Raw genomic sequence first — 16,025 nt, forward strand, 5'->3', positions numbered from 1 at the left:
AACATTTTTGAAAATATGTGACTTATGTAAACAGTATACCACATTGGTTAAATGGCAACAAACGTCTTGAAATAAATCTTTCATTTCATTTGAACCAAACCTTATTAGCTGTTTTGAGTTTCAATGATCAGAACCAACACCGCCTCAGGTGAAATACCCACCGAGGTGATTTTCGCACGGTTTTCACAAAAAGGTCAACGGATAACTACGCCATGATGTAACTGAAATACTTTAGCACTCAGCTTCTGCGTGATGTTTGCGTGACCAGTATCAAAACTGATTATTGTTAAAGCTGTTTAAGGTTAATTTGTAAAGTTCGTCTGCCGTAATGGAAATCAAACATTATATCACGTAAATCCAATCAGGTGACCTTGTTTGTCGCAAATCAGGTTAATTTGAATATTGTCTTGAGATCAGTTTATACGTCGTTTTTGACTGCTTTAGGTCGGGTTCGGGTCGGGACCGGGTTTAGGTTTCTTCCGAATAAAACGGCCCTGATTCGGGCCTGGCTTCATACTCTGTGTCAGTATTTTAAAAAGTATATTTGACTATAGCGCTGCACGCTGCTGCGTACCAAAGTTATTTTAGGAAACAAAGTTTGTTTGTTTTAAATTACACGCAAATGTGGCATGGTTGTCGAAATTTCAATCAGTAGGCTATGTCGGAAAACAGGTTTTCCAAATTTCTGTTTCTGTTTACCGAGTAACAAACAAACCATTTATTGGGCAGTTACGTTTAGAACATTGTCAAAACTGACGAAGACCAAATTATAAGTTAGATGTTTCAACAAATGAGTTAAATGGTAATAGTTATGTCATCTTCGTCGTGACTGAGTTATTATGATTTGCTGCTTTCTAAAGATTAAGGAAAATTTAGGCAGCCTAAATCAAAAAAATAGCTCAACTTAAAATCGATCACAGAAATTGTAATTCATGTAGTTTATTTCCATTTTTAATGCAATGCAAAAAATGTATATCGGTATGTTGTGTGTTTGAAACTGCATAATTGCACTCTACCAAGACCATTTATCACAAAATAGATTCAAGTAGTTATATGTTCGATTGCAATGTAATTTAGATAAAAAATGTACGCAAATACGATAAGAACAGCCGAGTATGAAGTAGCGAGCGAAAACGCAACGCAGATAAGAAAGCAAACGAATGCATTTTCAAAAATAAAATACACGTAGGCCAATGTTACCAAAATTCACATACAGGAAGCTGTTTGGTTTGTGATTAGACATTTATGAAATGTGTGGACAAGAAACTTTTACTTGACTTCAAAGACGTATATTCAAACTACAAGGGCTTCCACAAAGACTTTCGCTCAAAGTTGTCGTAAACTGCTCGTTCAGTGCGAGGAAATCGTCTACCACAAATCTTCGATCGATGGAGCCAGCTATCTTCTCAAGTTGTTCTAAATCTAAATTATCGTTTCGTTGAGTCGGTTTCACTCCTACCGCGTACATCTGAAACATTGTAAATGGTTAAATATTTGACAGTGTCAACCCTATTCTCTATACTGGTCATAGACTTTGAAATGACATAAGACCTAAATGGAACTATTAAAATCGTCTTACTGCTGCAGACTGTAAATATTATCGTGGAAATTAAGCTGATTCAAACGTCTGTGTGCATTTAAACATATCAACAAGATTGCGTGCACAAATGCACAAAATAGCTTTTCCTTACCACAGCGTCGTCGGCTCGTATCTGTTGTGAAATGGCTTCAACGTTGTCTTCTGAAGCCCCATCAGTCACAACAATAACAACGTTTTTTACGTTAGGTCGGTCGCCGCTTTCAGGTTTTAAAAGTATGTCGCGAACATAGTTTAAAGCTCTGCCAATATAAGTTCCTGCAAAAAACGGCATGTTTTACTTTTGCATAAAATTGTTGGTTAGAAACTGACCAAGTTTGGTTTACCAATTGAAAACAAACTCATATGTACTCATTTTTAACATTTGTAACATTTTAACCCACTTTTACCCACCTCCGGCTCTAAATTCAAAGGTCTCAACGGCATGTACAAGTCCTGTTTTGTTTCCAGCAAACTTATTGAAATCAATTGCTGAATTACTATTAGGAAACGATCCGAATTGCAGGACAGAGAAACGAGAAGTGTCGGAGTCAACATCAAACTGTCTGTAAAATTAGAAAAGAATGTTTTAGTTTCAGCTTTAAACTTTTTTCTTAAAACTACTTGCTTCATCACAGACGCCGTGAAGTTAACAATCGACTTCCAGTTTTGACGGCCCACCGAAAGAGAAGAATCCAAAACAAAAATGGCATCCATAAACGCGTGCGGAGGACAAGGCTCTGAAAATAAAAATGTAAAAAATTACTTATCAAACTAAAATCTAAGCCCAGTAAATCTGCAGCCATTTCCGGCAAAATAGTAGGTTTATGTTTTAAGTTTTTTTTATTGATTTGTAGTAGCTTGTTCTCCTTTTTCTGTTGATTTTTTTTCTTGTCATTGCCCAAGAATAGTTGTACTTTTTATCTATATTATAGCAAGTACTTACTTTCACAACAACCGTCTTTTGTACTCCAATCCCAATCTGTTTCGTTGGCCTTTTCCTGGCATGTAAAAGTATGGGTTGGACTTCTTGAGTAGGTTGTCATGTCGGGGGAATCGCACACGATTTCACATTTGCTGTCTACGCTAAATTCGTTGTCTGAGCATTTATAAGTACCCCCTTGAACTGGATAAGGTGTTGAACACGGTTCTTTTATTTCTGAAAAACATTTGCATGTTGAATCAAATTGTTTACATTTTTAAATAAATCAGTCTATGATCATTAACGATTTTATAAGAAAGTGCCAAGCTGTTTCACAGGCAAAAACTATCGCCATAAGGTGCATGTAACATACCAGTGCATTGTGGGACGGGGTCGCTCCACATCGAAGTTTGTGCACCGTCTGCTACGCAAGTTGTTGATTTTCTTCCAACCAACTCATACCCTGAAATTTGAGTTTCTCGAATTTAAATTGATTGTTTTAAGTACATTGTATGAAAATTGTCGTATTAAGTGATTACACTCAGCAGAATAATGGCAAAAAGGTTTTGTAAACAAAAAACTGTACCTGGATTGCAGGTAAAGGAACATACACTGCCTCTTTCGTTCATATTTTCATCAAATTTGCACTCACGTCTTCCGTTGACGGGTGTACCTAATGGCCCACATGGGGAAATCCCTGTACAAAACACATTTGGGTTAACATGACAATAAAAAATGTGCCCTTATGCTTTCTTTCTTCCTACATTTCAATTAACTTCTTACAGTCAAAGTATAACAATGATTAAGCTCAATGCTACTCAATTGTATTCATGGTCCATTAGCGTGGTAAGAAATTTATACCTGAATTACAGTCAATTTGTAAGTTGCACTGGTCTTCATTGCAGCAACATCGACAGACTGAACTTGGTGACTTTACGTTGCATTGTGTAGGAAACCATGCAGGTTTAGTGTTCTAAAAAATGAGGTGCTTTGTTTACACGTCTTCATAGTCGAACAGTTCATCTTTTTAATGATATTTTAAAAGAAGGACCAACGATTTTTATTATTTTTTATACGATTATTTGATGAATTGCTACATTAAATTCATATTTTCACGAACCAAAAACAGCAATAAAATAATATTTAGCTGCGATACCTGTAGAAAGTTGTTGCCACAGGCCAAAGTCTGTTTACATCGCTTTGTCACCAAAACTCCGGGTTGAATTCTTCGAACTTCTGTTTGGCAAGCTTGCTGCAAATAAAAATATGGCGTTATTTTATGATATGTTTTATGATATGTCACTCTTGTTTATGTACCTGGTTAATATTGCATTGCTGGAGATGCCCTTTCTTCAGACAATCAGCATCGCTCCTTGCATTTTCGCACACCCAACATCTCAGTGCTATGCAAAAATAATAATAGTTTCATTTCGGTAAGACGTAGTATAAAATATCATTTCTTTGTTTTGTCTTTAAATACTAAACAACACAATTACGTTACCATCGAAACAGAATCGATAATGTAAACTGTCTTTAAAATGTTAAGAATTATCACACTTTTTGACCAAAATACGGAAAAATTCTCACCATTTCCACTGAGTGCAAAAAGGCACAACACTCCGGCAAGTAAGATAAATTTCATTTTCGTTATTTCGTCGTAGTATGAAACACAACGTTTAGCAAATAGTTATCACGTATACGTCGAATAAAATCTTGAACTGATTTGATCATTGCACACAGCAAACTTTTATAGCCAGCTGAACACGAAAAGCACGTTGTTTTCGAATCGAAACCCAGATAATTGTGGGTCCTTCTCTTCAAAATAGTCCCGTTCGTCGAAATACATCGAAATTTTACCAGCAGCTTTTAATTCGGATCAAGGTCTCACCACGTTACCTATTTCGTAATTGCAAATTAACAATATTGGTGTATATGTATTTATTTTCCTGCAAGAGTTCATATCGTTGACTTTTTTGTGGCTTTCCAACATTTTGTTAACATTCATATGTGATAAGTAATAACAATTTACATTTGACTTTGTGGTAATAGGTTATCGACAGTTTTAAAATCAACTTAAAGTGTTGTAGATCCGCTTCACAAACGAATCCGTACACTTCCTGTTTTCAGCAAGCAACAAATTTTTTGTTTGTTTGTTTTATTGTTTAAGAAATGCAACGGATTTCAAGTTATATCTCAAACTACAGCCTGGTTTTAAAAGCACCCTAATTTGGGGTTGTGATGGCTTATGTTAAAATGAACATTGAAGGAAACGATACAGTGGAGCTGCCTGTGTATTTGTGCAAAAAAGGCATGATCTTACTGTTTTTTTTTTACATTAAACATAGAACATAGACTCTTAACACGGGATAAGCTGCGTGTGCTAAGGTAAGCTATGAGGTTGCAAATAAGGGCTCGTCTTCTGTCAGTTTTCGTAGGCAAGAGTTATACTGAAATTTTATGACAGCTCAATGGGTACGAGTGAAAAAAGGTTGTGACCATTGGTATGAAATCTAGACTTCAGAATATTATTTGTAAAATACCGATTGTTTGGAAGTCTACGGCAAATGTTTCAATTTAAAAAATAAAGCAAATCCAAGAATCGGTGTGTTCAGAACGAAAATTATTAGCCTAACAGTCCACCCAAAGTATCATTTCTTTTCAGTCCAGAACTCGGATCTGTTTCTCAATTTGCAATCAAAAAAATTTTAAGGCATGTTTTGAAGAACCAATTAAACACCTGGAGGCAAAAACAAAAACCGCTTTGGGCCAGCAATCCTGTTATGACCGCTATAGTCATGTCATAATAGTAGCCGAAAGTACGTTACGCACGCATTGACGTTCGACATCTTAGTGAAAAATTTCCCGAAACTACAAGTTATTGCTTGATACCAATTCGATTTTTTCTATTTTTGCGTGTTTTCGATTTCGTTGTTGTTCGTATTCCTAAAAGAGTAGGTTGAGTTGAGTTGAGTAGGTTTCGGTTGCGTTGATTTAAAAAAAAATTCAGATTAAAATAAAATTAAAATTAACTTATGTACCGAAACTAAAATTGTAAAAAAAACAATGCAAAGTGTGGGGAACTCTGCTGGTTTGTGAAGGTATGATGTCACAGTCACGCACCAAAAGACCGAAAGACCTTATTTTTGTTTAGTGGACTTTTAACTGAGTAAGGCAAGACCTGAAAGTACATTATGTTTGTCACTGTTTTTGATGTGCCCAAAACATCATGAGGTTGTGGGAAAATATTGAAGTTTAAAATGTTACAATAAAACGCTTAAATCACAAGAATGTTTGGCCTAAAACAAAAATCTCGTACGTAGTTATTTAAGCGGTTACATAGTACAAAAATATGTTTTATTAAAATCGATTAGTTATAGGGGTTTGCTTGTTGTGATTGATACGTCACTGCACACAACTTCCAAAACTTCTGACGTTTTCGTAATTAATTCCGACGACATAAATAGTGCAAAGTTGGTATCACCTCAACGCTCTTACAGTCACACAACCATGTATCATAGAGTCAACATTTTTGAAAATATGTGACTTATGTAAACAGTATACCACATTGGTTAAATGGCAACAAACGTCTTGAAATAAATCTTTCATTTCATTTGAACCAAACCTTATTAGCTGTTTTGAGTTTCAATGATCAGAACCAACACCGCCTCAGGTGAAATACCCACCGAGGTGATTTTCGCACGGTTTTCACAAAAAGGTCAACGGATAACTACGCCATGATGTAACTGAAATACTTTAGCACTCAGCTTCTGCGTGATGTTTGCGTGACCAGTATCAAAACTGATTATTGTTAAAGCTGTTTAAGGATAATTTGTAAAGTTCGTCTGCCGTAATGGAAATCAAACATTATATCACGTAAATCCAATCAGGTGACCTTGTTTGTCGCAAATCAGGTTAATTTGAATATTGTCTTGAGATCAGTTTATACGTCGTTTTTGACTGCTTTAGGTCGGGTTCGGGTCGGGACCGGGTTTAGGTTTCTTCCGAATAAAACGGCCCTGATTCGGGCCTGGCTTCATACTCTGTGTCAGTATTTTAAAAAGTATATTTGACTATAGCGCTGCACGCTGCTGCGTACCAAAGTTATTTTAGGAAACAAAGTTTGTTTGTTTTAAATTACACGCAAATGTGGCATGGTTGTCGAAATTTCAATCAGTAGGCTATGTCGGAAAACAGGTTTTCCAAATTTCTGTTTCTGTTTACCGAGTAACAAACAAACCATTTATTGGGCAGTTACGTTTAGAACATTGTCAAAACTGACGAAGACCAAATTATAAGTTAGATGTTTCAACAAATGAGTTAAATGGTAATAGTTATGTCATCTTCGTCGTGACTGAGTTATTATGATTTGCTGCTTTCTAAAGATTAAGGAAAATTTAGGCAGCCTAAATCAAAAAAATAGCTCAACTTAAAATCGATCACAGAAATTGTAATTCATGTAGTTTATTTCCATTTTTAATGCAATGCAAAAAATGTATATCGGTATGTTGTGTGTTTGAAACTGCATAATTGCACTCTACCAAGACCATTTATCACAAAATAGATTCAAGTAGTTATATGTTCGATTGCAATGTAATTTAGATAAAAAATGTACGCAAATACGATAAGAACAGCCGAGTATGAAGTAGCGAGCGAAAACGCAACGCAGATAAGAAAGCAAACGAATGCATTTTCAAAAATAAAATACACGTAGGCCAATGTTACCAAAATTCACATACAGGAAGCTGTTTGGTTTCTGATTAGACATTTATGAAATGTGTGGACAAGAAACTTTTACTTGACTTCAAAGACGTATATTCAAACTACAAGGGCTTCCACAAAGACTTTCGCTCAAAGTTGTCGTAAACTGCTCGTTCAGTGCGAGGAAATCGTCTACCACAAATCTTCGATCGATGGAGCCAGCTATCTTCTCAAGTTGTTCTAAATCTAAATTATCGTTTCGTTGAGTCGGTTTCACTCCTACCGCGTACATCTGAAACATTGTAAATGGTTAAATATTTGACAGTGTCAACCCTATTCTCTATACTGGTCATAGACTTTGAAATGACATAAGACCTAAATGGAACTATTAAAATCGTCTTACTGCTGCAGACTGTAAATATTATCGTGGAAATTAAGCTGATTCAAACGTCTGTGTGCATTTAAACATATCAACAAGATTGCGTGCACAAATGCACAAAATAGCTTTTCCTTACCACAGCGTCGTCGGCTCGTATCTGTTGTGAAATGGCTTCAACGTTGTCTTCTGAAGCCCCATCAGTCACAACAATAACAACGTTTTTTACGTTAGGTCGGTCGCCGCTTTCAGGTTTTAAAAGTATGTCGCGAACATAGTTTAAAGCTCTGCCAATATAAGTTCCTGCAAAAAACGGCATGTTTTACTTTTGCATAAAATTTTTGGTTAGAAACTGACCAAGTTTGGTTTACCAATTGAAAACAAACTCATATGTACTCATTTTTAACATTTGTAACATTCTAACCCACTTTTACCCACCTCCGGCTCTAAATTCAAAGGTCTCAACGGCATGTACAAGTCCTGTTTTGTTTCCAGCAAACTTATTGAAATCAATTGCTGAATTACTATTAGGAAACGATCCGAATTGCAGGACAGAGAAACGAGAAGTGTCGGAGTCAACATCAAACTGTCTGTAAAATTAGAAAAGAATGTTTTAGTTTCAGCTTTAAACTTTTTTCTTAAAACTACTTGCTTCATCACAGACGCCGTGAAGTTAACAATCGACTTCCAGTTTTGACGGCCCACCGAAAGAGAAGAATCCAAAACAAAAATGGCATCCATAAACGCGTGCGGAGGACAAGGCTCTGAAAATAAAAATGTAAAAAATTACTTATCAAACTAAAATCTAAGCGCAGTAAATCTGCAGCCATTTCCGGCAAAATAGTAGGTTTATGTTTTAAGTTTTTTTTATTGATTTGTAGTAGCTTGTTCTCCTTTTTCTGTTGATTTTTTTTCTTGTCATTGCCCAAGAATAGTTGTACTTTTTATCTATATTATAGCAAGTACTTACTTTCACAACAACCGTCTTTTGTACTCCAATCCCAATCTGTTTCGTTGGCCTTTTCCTGGCATGTAAAAGTATGGGTTGGACTTCTTGAGTAGGTTGTCATGTCGGGGGAATCGCACACGATTTCACATTTGCTGTCTACGCTAAATTCGTTGTCTGAGCATTTATAAGTACCCCCTTGAACTGGATAAGGTGTTGAACACGGTTCTTTTATTTCTGAAAAACATTTGCATGTTGAATCAAATTGTTTACATTTTTAAATAAATCAGTCTATGATCATTAACGATTTTATAAGAAAGTGCCAAGCTGTTTCACAGGCAAAAACTATCGCCATAAGGTGCATGTAACATACCAGTGCATTGTGGGACGGGGTCGCTCCACATCGAAGTTTGTGCACCGTCTGCTACGCAAGTTGTTGATTTTCTTCCAACCAACTCATACCCTGAAATTTGAGTTTCTCGAATTTAAATTTATTGTTTTAAGTACATTGTATGAAAATTGTCGTATTAAGTGATTACACTCAGCAGAATAATGGCAAAAAGGTTTTGTAAACAAAAAACTGTACCTGGATTGCAGGTAAAGGAACATACACTGCCTCTTTCGTTCATATTTTCATCAAATTTGCACTCACGTCTTCCGTTGACGGGTGTACCTAATGGCCCACATGGGGAAATCCCTGTACAAAACACATTTGGGTTAACATGACAATAAAAAATGTGCCCTTATGCTTTCTTTCTTCCTACATTTCAATTAACTTCTTACAGTCAAAGTATAACAATGATTAAGCTCAATGCTACTCAATTGTATTCATGGTCCATTAGCGTGGTAAGAAATTTATACCTGAATTACAGTCAATTTGTAAGTTGCACTGGTCTTCATTGCAGCAACATCGACAGACTGAACTTGGTGACTTTACGTTGCATTGTGTAGGAAACCATGCAGGTTTAGTGTTCTAAAAAATGAGGTGCTTTGTTTACACGTCTTCATAGTTCAACAGTTCATCTTTTTAATGATATTTTAAAAGAAGGACCAACGATTTTTATTATTTTTTATACGATTATTTGATGAATTGCTACATTAAATTCATATTTTCACGAACCAAAAACAGCAATAAAATAATATTTAGCTGCGATACCTGTAGAAAGTTGTTGCCACAGGCCAAAGTCTGTTTACATCGCTTTGTCACCAAAACTCCGGGTTGAATTCTTCGAACTTCTGTTTGGCAAGCTTGCTGCAAATAAAAATATGGCGTTATTTTATGATATGTTTTATGATATGTCACTCTTGTTTATGTACCTGGTTAATATTGCATTGCTGGAGATGCCCTTTCTTCAGACAATCAGCATCGCTCCTTGCATTTTCGCACACCCAACATCTCAGTGCTATGCAAAAATAATAATAGTTTCATTTCGGTAAGACGTAGTATAAAATATCATTTCTTTGTTTTGTCTTTAAATACTAAACAACACAATTACGTTACCATCGAAACAGAATCGATAATGTAAACTGTCTTTAAAATGTTAAGAATTATCACACTTTTTGACCAAAATACGGAAAAATTCTCACCATTTCCACTGAGTGCAAAAAGGCACAACACTCCGGCAAGTAAGATAAATTTCATTTTCGTTATTTCGTCGTAGTATGAAACACAACGTTTAGCAAATAGTTATCACGTATACGTCGAATAAAATCTTGAACTGATTTGATCATTGCACACAGCAAACTTTTATAGCCAGCTGAACACGAAAAGCACGTTGTTTTCGAATCGAAACCCAGATAATTGTGGGTCCTTCTCTTCAAAATAGTCCCGTTCGTCGAAATACATCGAAATTTTACCAGCAGCTTTTAATTCGGATCAAGGTCTCACCACGTTACCTATTTCGTAATTGCAAATTAACAATATTGGTGTATATGTATTTATTTTCCTGCAAGAGTTCATATCGTTGACTTTTTTGTGGCTTTCCAACATTTTGTTAACATTCATATGTGATAAGTAATAACAATTTACATTTGACTTTGTGGTAATAGGTTATCGACAGTTTTAAAATCAACTTAAAGTGTTGTAGATCCGCTTCACAAACGAATCCGTACACTTCCTGTTTTCAGCAAGCAACAAATTTTTTGTTTGTTTGTTTTATTGTTTAAGAAATGCAACGGATTTCAAGTTATATCTCAAACTACAGCCTGGTTTTAAAAGCACCCTAATTTGGGGTTGTGATGGCTTATGTTAAAATGAACATTGAAGGAAACGATACAGTGGAGCTGCCTGTGTATTTGTGCAAAAAAGGCATGATCTTACTGTTTTTTTTTTACATTAAACATAGAACATAGACTCTTAACACGGGATAAGCTGCGTGTGCTAAGGTAAGCTATGAGGTTGCAAATAAGGGCTCGTCTTCTGTCAGTTTTCGTAGGCAAGAGTTATACTGAAATTTTATGACAGCTCAATGGGTACGAGTGAAAAAAGGTTGTGACCATTGGTATGAAATCTAGACTTCAGAATATTATTTGTAAAATACCGATTGTTTGGAAGTCTACGGCAAATGTTTCAATTTAAAAAATAAAGCAAATCCAAGAATCGGTGTGTTCAGAACGAAAATTATTAGCCTAACAGTCCACCCAAAGTATCATTTCTTTTCAGTCCAGAACTCGGATCTGTTTCTCAATTTGCAATCAAAAAAATTTTAGGCATGTTTTGAAGAACCAATTAAACACCTGGAGGCAAAAACAAAAACCGCTTTGGGCCAGCAATCCTGTTATGACCGCTATAGTCATGTCATAATAGTAGCCGAAAGTACGTTACGCACGCATTGACGTTCGACATCTTAGTGAAAAATTTCCCGAAACTACAAGTTATTGCTTGATACCAATTCGATTTTTTCTATTTTTGCGTGTTTTCGATTTCGTTGTTGTTCGTATTCCTAAAAGAGTAGGTTGAGTTGAGTTGAGTAGGTTTCGGTTGCGTTGATTTAAAAAAAAATTCAGATTAAAATAAAATTAAAATTAACTTATGTACCGAAACTAAAATTGTAAAAAAAACAATGCAAAGTGTGGGGAACTCTGCTGGTTTGTGAAGGTATGATGTCACAGTCACGCACCAAAAGACCGAAAGACCTTATTTTTGTTTAGTGGACTTTTAACTGAGTAAGGCAAGACCTGAAAGTACATTATGTTTGTCACTGTTTTTGATGTGCCCAAAACATCATGAGGTTGTGGGAAAATATTGAAGTTTAAAATGTTACAATAAAACGCTTAAATCACAAGAATGTTTGGCCTAAAACAAAAATCTCGTACGTAGTTATTTAAGCGGTTACATAGTACAAAAATATGTTTTATTAAAATCGATTAGTTATAGGGGTTTGCTTGTTGTGATTGATACGTCACTGCACACAACTTCCAAAACTTCTGAGGTTTTCGTAATTAATTCCGACGACATAAATAGTGCAAAGTTGGTATCACCTCAACGCTCTTACAGTCACACAACCATGTATCATAGAGTCAACATTTTTGAAAATATGTGACTTATGTAAACAGTATACCACATTGGTTAAATGGCAACAAACGTCTTGAAATAAATCTTTCATTTCATTTGAACCAAACCTTATTAGCTGTTTTGAGTTTCAATGATCAGAACCAACACCGCCTCAGGTGAAATACCCACCGAGGTGATTTTCGCACGGTTTTCACAAAAAGGTCAACGGATAACTACGCCATGATGTAACTGAAATACTTTAGCACTCAGCTTCTGCGTGATGTTTGCGTGACCAGTATCAAAACTGATTATTGTTAAAGCTGTTTAAGGATAATTTGTAAAGTTCGTCTGCCGTAATGGAAATCAAACATTATATCACGTAAATCCAATCAGGTGACCTTGTTTGTCGCAAATCAGGTTAATTTGAATATTGTCTTGAGATCAGTTTATACGTCGTTTTTGACTGCTTTAGGTCGGGTTCGGGTCGGGACCGGGTTTAGGTTTCTTCCGAATAAAACGGCCCTGATTCGGGCCTGGCTTCATACTCTGTGTCAGTATTTTAAAAAGTATATTTGACTATAGCGCTGCACGCTGCTGCGTACCAAAGTTATTTTAGGAAACAAAGTTTGTTTGTTTTAAATTACACGCAAATGTGGCATGGTTGTCGAAATTTCAATCAGTAGGCTATGTCGGAAAACAGGTTTTCCAAATTTCTGTTTCTGTTTACCGAGTAACAAACAAACCATTTATTGGGCAGTTACGTTTAGAACATTGTCAAAACTGACGAAGACCAAATTATAAGTTAGATGTTTCAACAAATGAGTTAAATGGTAATAGTTATGTCATCTTCGTCGTGACTGAGTTATTATGATTTGCTGCTTTCTAAAGATTAAGGAAAATTTAGGCAGCCTAAATCAAAAAAATAGCTCAACTTAAAATCGATCACAGAAATTGTAATTCATGTAGTTTATTTCCATTTTTAATGCAATGCAAAAAATGTATATCGGTATGTTGTGTGTTTGAAACTGCATAATTGCACTCTACCAAGACCATTTATCACAAAATAGATTCAAGTAGTTATATGTTCGATTGCAATGTAATTTAGATAAAAAATGTACGCAAATACGATAAGAACAGCCGAGTATGAAGTAGCGAGCGAAAACGCAACGCAGATAAGAAAGCAAACGAATGCATTTTCAAAAATAAAATACACGTAGGCCAATGTTACCAAAATTCACATACAGGAAGCTGTTTGGTTTCTGATTAGACATTTATGAAATGTGTGGACAAGAAACTTTTACTTGACTTCAAAGACGTATATTCAAACTACAAGGGCTTCCACAAAGACTTTCGCTCAAAGTTGTCGTAAACTGCTCGTTCAGTGCGAGGAAATCGTCTACCACAAATCTTCGATCGATGGAGCCAGCTATCTTCTCAAGTTGTTCTAAATCTAAATTATCGTTTCGTTGAGTCGGTTTCACTCCTACCGCGTACATCTGAAACATTGTAAATGGTTAAATATTTGACAGTGTCAACCCTATTCTCTATACTGGTCATAGACTTTGAAATGACATAAGACCTAAATGGAACTATTAAAATCGTCTTACTGCTGCAGACTGTAAATATTATCGTGGAAATTAAGCTGATTCAAACGTCTGTGTGCATTTAAACATATCAACAAGATTGCGTGCACAAATGCACAAAATAGCTTTTCCTTACCACAGCGTCGTCGGCTCGTATCTGTTGTGAAATGGCTTCAACGTTGTCTTCTGAAGCCCCATCAGTCACAACAATAACAACGTTTTTTACGTTAGGTCGGTCGCCGCTTTCAGGTTTTAAAAGTATGTCGCGAACATAGTTTAAAGCTCTGCCAATATAAGTTCCTGCAAAAAACGGCATGTTTTACTTTTGCATAAAATTTTTGGTTAGAAACTGACCAAGTTTGGTTTACCAATTGAAAACAAACTCATATGTACTCATTTTTAACATTTGTAACATTCTAACCCACTTTTACCCACCTCCGGCTCTAAATTCAAAGGTCTCAACGGCATGTACAAGTCCTGTTTTGTTTCCAGCAAACTTATTGAAATCAATTGCTGAATTACTATTAGGAAACGATCCGAATTGCAGGACAGAGAAACGAGAAGTGTCGGAGTCAACATCAAACTGTCTGTAAAATTAGAAAAGAATGTTTTAGTTTCAGCTTTAAACTTTTTTCTTAAAACTACTTGCTTCATCACAGACGCCGTGAAGTTAACAATCGACTTCCAGTTTTGACGGCCCACCGAAAGAGAAGAATCCAAAACAAAAATGGCATCCATAAACGCGTGCGGAGGACAAGGCTCTGAAAATAAAAATGTAAAAAATTACTTATCAAACTAAAATCTAAGCGCAGTAAATCTGCAGCCATTTCCGGCAAAATAGTAGGTTTATGTTTTAAGTTTTTTTTATTGATTTGTAGTAGCTTGTTCTCCTTTTTCTGTTGATTTTTTTTCTTGTCATTGCCCAAGAATAGTTGTACTTTTTATCTATATTATAGCAAGTACTTACTTTCACAACAACCGTCTTTTGTACTCCAATCCCAATCTGTTTCGTTGGCCTTTTCCTGGCATGTAAAAGTATGGGTTGGACTTCTTGAGTAGGTTGTCATGTCGGGGGAATCGCACACGATTTCACATTTGCTGTCTACGCTAAATTCGTTGTCTGAGCATTTATAAGTACCCCCTTGAACTGGATAAGGTGTTGAACACGGTTCTTTTATTTCTGAAAAACATTTGCATGTTGAATCAAATTGTTTACATTTTTAAATAAATCAGTCTATGATCATTAACGATTTTATAAGAAAGTGCCAAGCTGTTTCACAAGCAAAAACTATCGCCATAAGGTGCATGTAACATACCAGTGCATTGTGGGACGGGGTCGCTCCACATCGAAGTTTGTGCACCGTCTGCTACGCAAGTTGTTGATTTTCTTCCAACCAACTCATACCCTGAAATTTGAGTTTCTCGAATTTAAATTTATTGTTTTAAGTACATTGTATGAAAATTGTCGTATTAAGTGATTACACTCAGCAGAATAATGGCAAAAAGGTTTTGTAAACAAAAAACTGTACCTGGATTGCAGGTAAAGGAACATACACTGCCTCTTTCGTTCATATTTTCATCAAATTTGCACTCACGTCTTCCGTTGACGGGTGTACCTAATGGCCCACATGGGGAAATCCCTGTACAAAACACATTTGGGTTAACATGACAATAAAAAATGTGCCCTTATGCTTTCTTTCTTTCTACATTTCAATTAACTTCTTACAGTCAAAGTATAACAATGATTAAGCTCAATGCTACTCAATTGTATTCATGGTCCATTAGCGTGGTAAGAAATTTATACCTGAATTACAGTCAATTTGTAAGTTGCACTGGTCTTCATTGCAGCAACATCGACAGACTGAACTTGGTGACTTTACGTTGCATTGTGTAGGAAACCATGCAGGTTTAGTGTTCTAAAAAATGAGGTGCTTTGTTTACACGTCTTCATAGTTCAACAGTTCATCTTTTTAATGATATTTTAAAAGAAGGACCAACGATTTTTATTATTTTTTATACGATTATTTGATGAATTGCTACATTAAATTCATATTTGCACGAACCAAAAACAGCAATAAAATAATATTTAGCTGCGATACCTGTAGAAAGTTGTTGCCACAGGCCAAAGTCTGTTTACATCGCTTTGTCACCAAAACTCCGGGTTGAATTCTTCGAACTTCTGTTTGGCAAGCTTGCTGCAAATAAAAATATGGCGTTATTTTATGATATGTTTTATGATATGTCACTCTTGTTTATGTACCTGGTTAATATTGCATTGCTGGAGATGCCCTTTCTTCAGACAATCAGCATCGCTCCTTGCATTTTCGCACACCCAACATCTCAGTGCTATGCAAAAATAATAATAGTTTCATTTCGGTAAGACGTAGTATAAAATATCATTTCTTTGTTTTGTCTTTAAATACTAAACAAC

At 35.7% G+C, this 16,025-nt stretch overlaps 3 protein-coding genes across 3 annotated transcripts; all 3 read right to left on the reverse strand.

Annotated features, from left to right (window-relative positions):
* Window positions 1–934: 934 nt before the first annotated feature.
* LOC145237883 (cuticlin-6-like) lies at window positions 935–3,742 on the reverse strand. The gene is made up of 9 exons (XM_080100872.1): window positions 3,655–3,742; window positions 3,360–3,471; window positions 3,085–3,195; window positions 2,872–2,961; window positions 2,523–2,735; window positions 2,184–2,316; window positions 1,991–2,142; window positions 1,692–1,855; window positions 935–1,468 (listed from the first exon to the last, which is right to left on the reverse strand). The coding sequence occupies exons 3-9, from the start codon at window positions 3,125–3,127 to the stop codon at window positions 1,280–1,282; spliced, it is 984 nt and encodes a 327-aa protein (XP_079956998.1). The 5' UTR covers window positions 3,128–3,195; window positions 3,360–3,471; window positions 3,655–3,742; the 3' UTR covers window positions 935–1,279.
* A 3,212-nt stretch (window positions 3,743–6,954) lies between these two features.
* On the reverse strand, window positions 6,955–9,762 carry LOC145237884 (cuticlin-6-like). Its single transcript, XM_080100874.1, has 9 exons — window positions 9,675–9,762; window positions 9,380–9,491; window positions 9,105–9,215; window positions 8,892–8,981; window positions 8,543–8,755; window positions 8,225–8,336; window positions 8,011–8,162; window positions 7,712–7,875; window positions 6,955–7,488 (listed from the first exon to the last, which is right to left on the reverse strand). Exons 3-9 carry the CDS (start codon window positions 9,145–9,147, stop codon window positions 7,300–7,302), a joined length of 963 nt encoding a protein of 320 aa, XP_079957000.1. The 5' UTR covers window positions 9,148–9,215; window positions 9,380–9,491; window positions 9,675–9,762; the 3' UTR covers window positions 6,955–7,299.
* A 3,211-nt stretch (window positions 9,763–12,973) lies between these two features.
* Window positions 12,974–15,781, reverse strand: LOC145237886 (cuticlin-6-like). Its single transcript, XM_080100876.1, has 9 exons — window positions 15,694–15,781; window positions 15,399–15,510; window positions 15,124–15,234; window positions 14,911–15,000; window positions 14,562–14,774; window positions 14,244–14,355; window positions 14,030–14,181; window positions 13,731–13,894; window positions 12,974–13,507 (listed from the first exon to the last, which is right to left on the reverse strand). The coding sequence occupies exons 3-9, from the start codon at window positions 15,164–15,166 to the stop codon at window positions 13,319–13,321; spliced, it is 963 nt and encodes a 320-aa protein (XP_079957002.1). The 5' UTR covers window positions 15,167–15,234; window positions 15,399–15,510; window positions 15,694–15,781; the 3' UTR covers window positions 12,974–13,318.
* Between the last annotated feature and the right edge of the window lie 244 nt (window positions 15,782–16,025).

Source organism: Phallusia mammillata, chromosome 7, assembly GCF_965637545.1.
Source record: "Phallusia mammillata chromosome 7, kaPhaMamm4.hap1.1, whole genome shotgun sequence".
In the NCBI taxonomy this organism is placed as follows: domain Eukaryota; kingdom Metazoa; phylum Chordata; class Ascidiacea; order Phlebobranchia; family Ascidiidae; genus Phallusia; species Phallusia mammillata.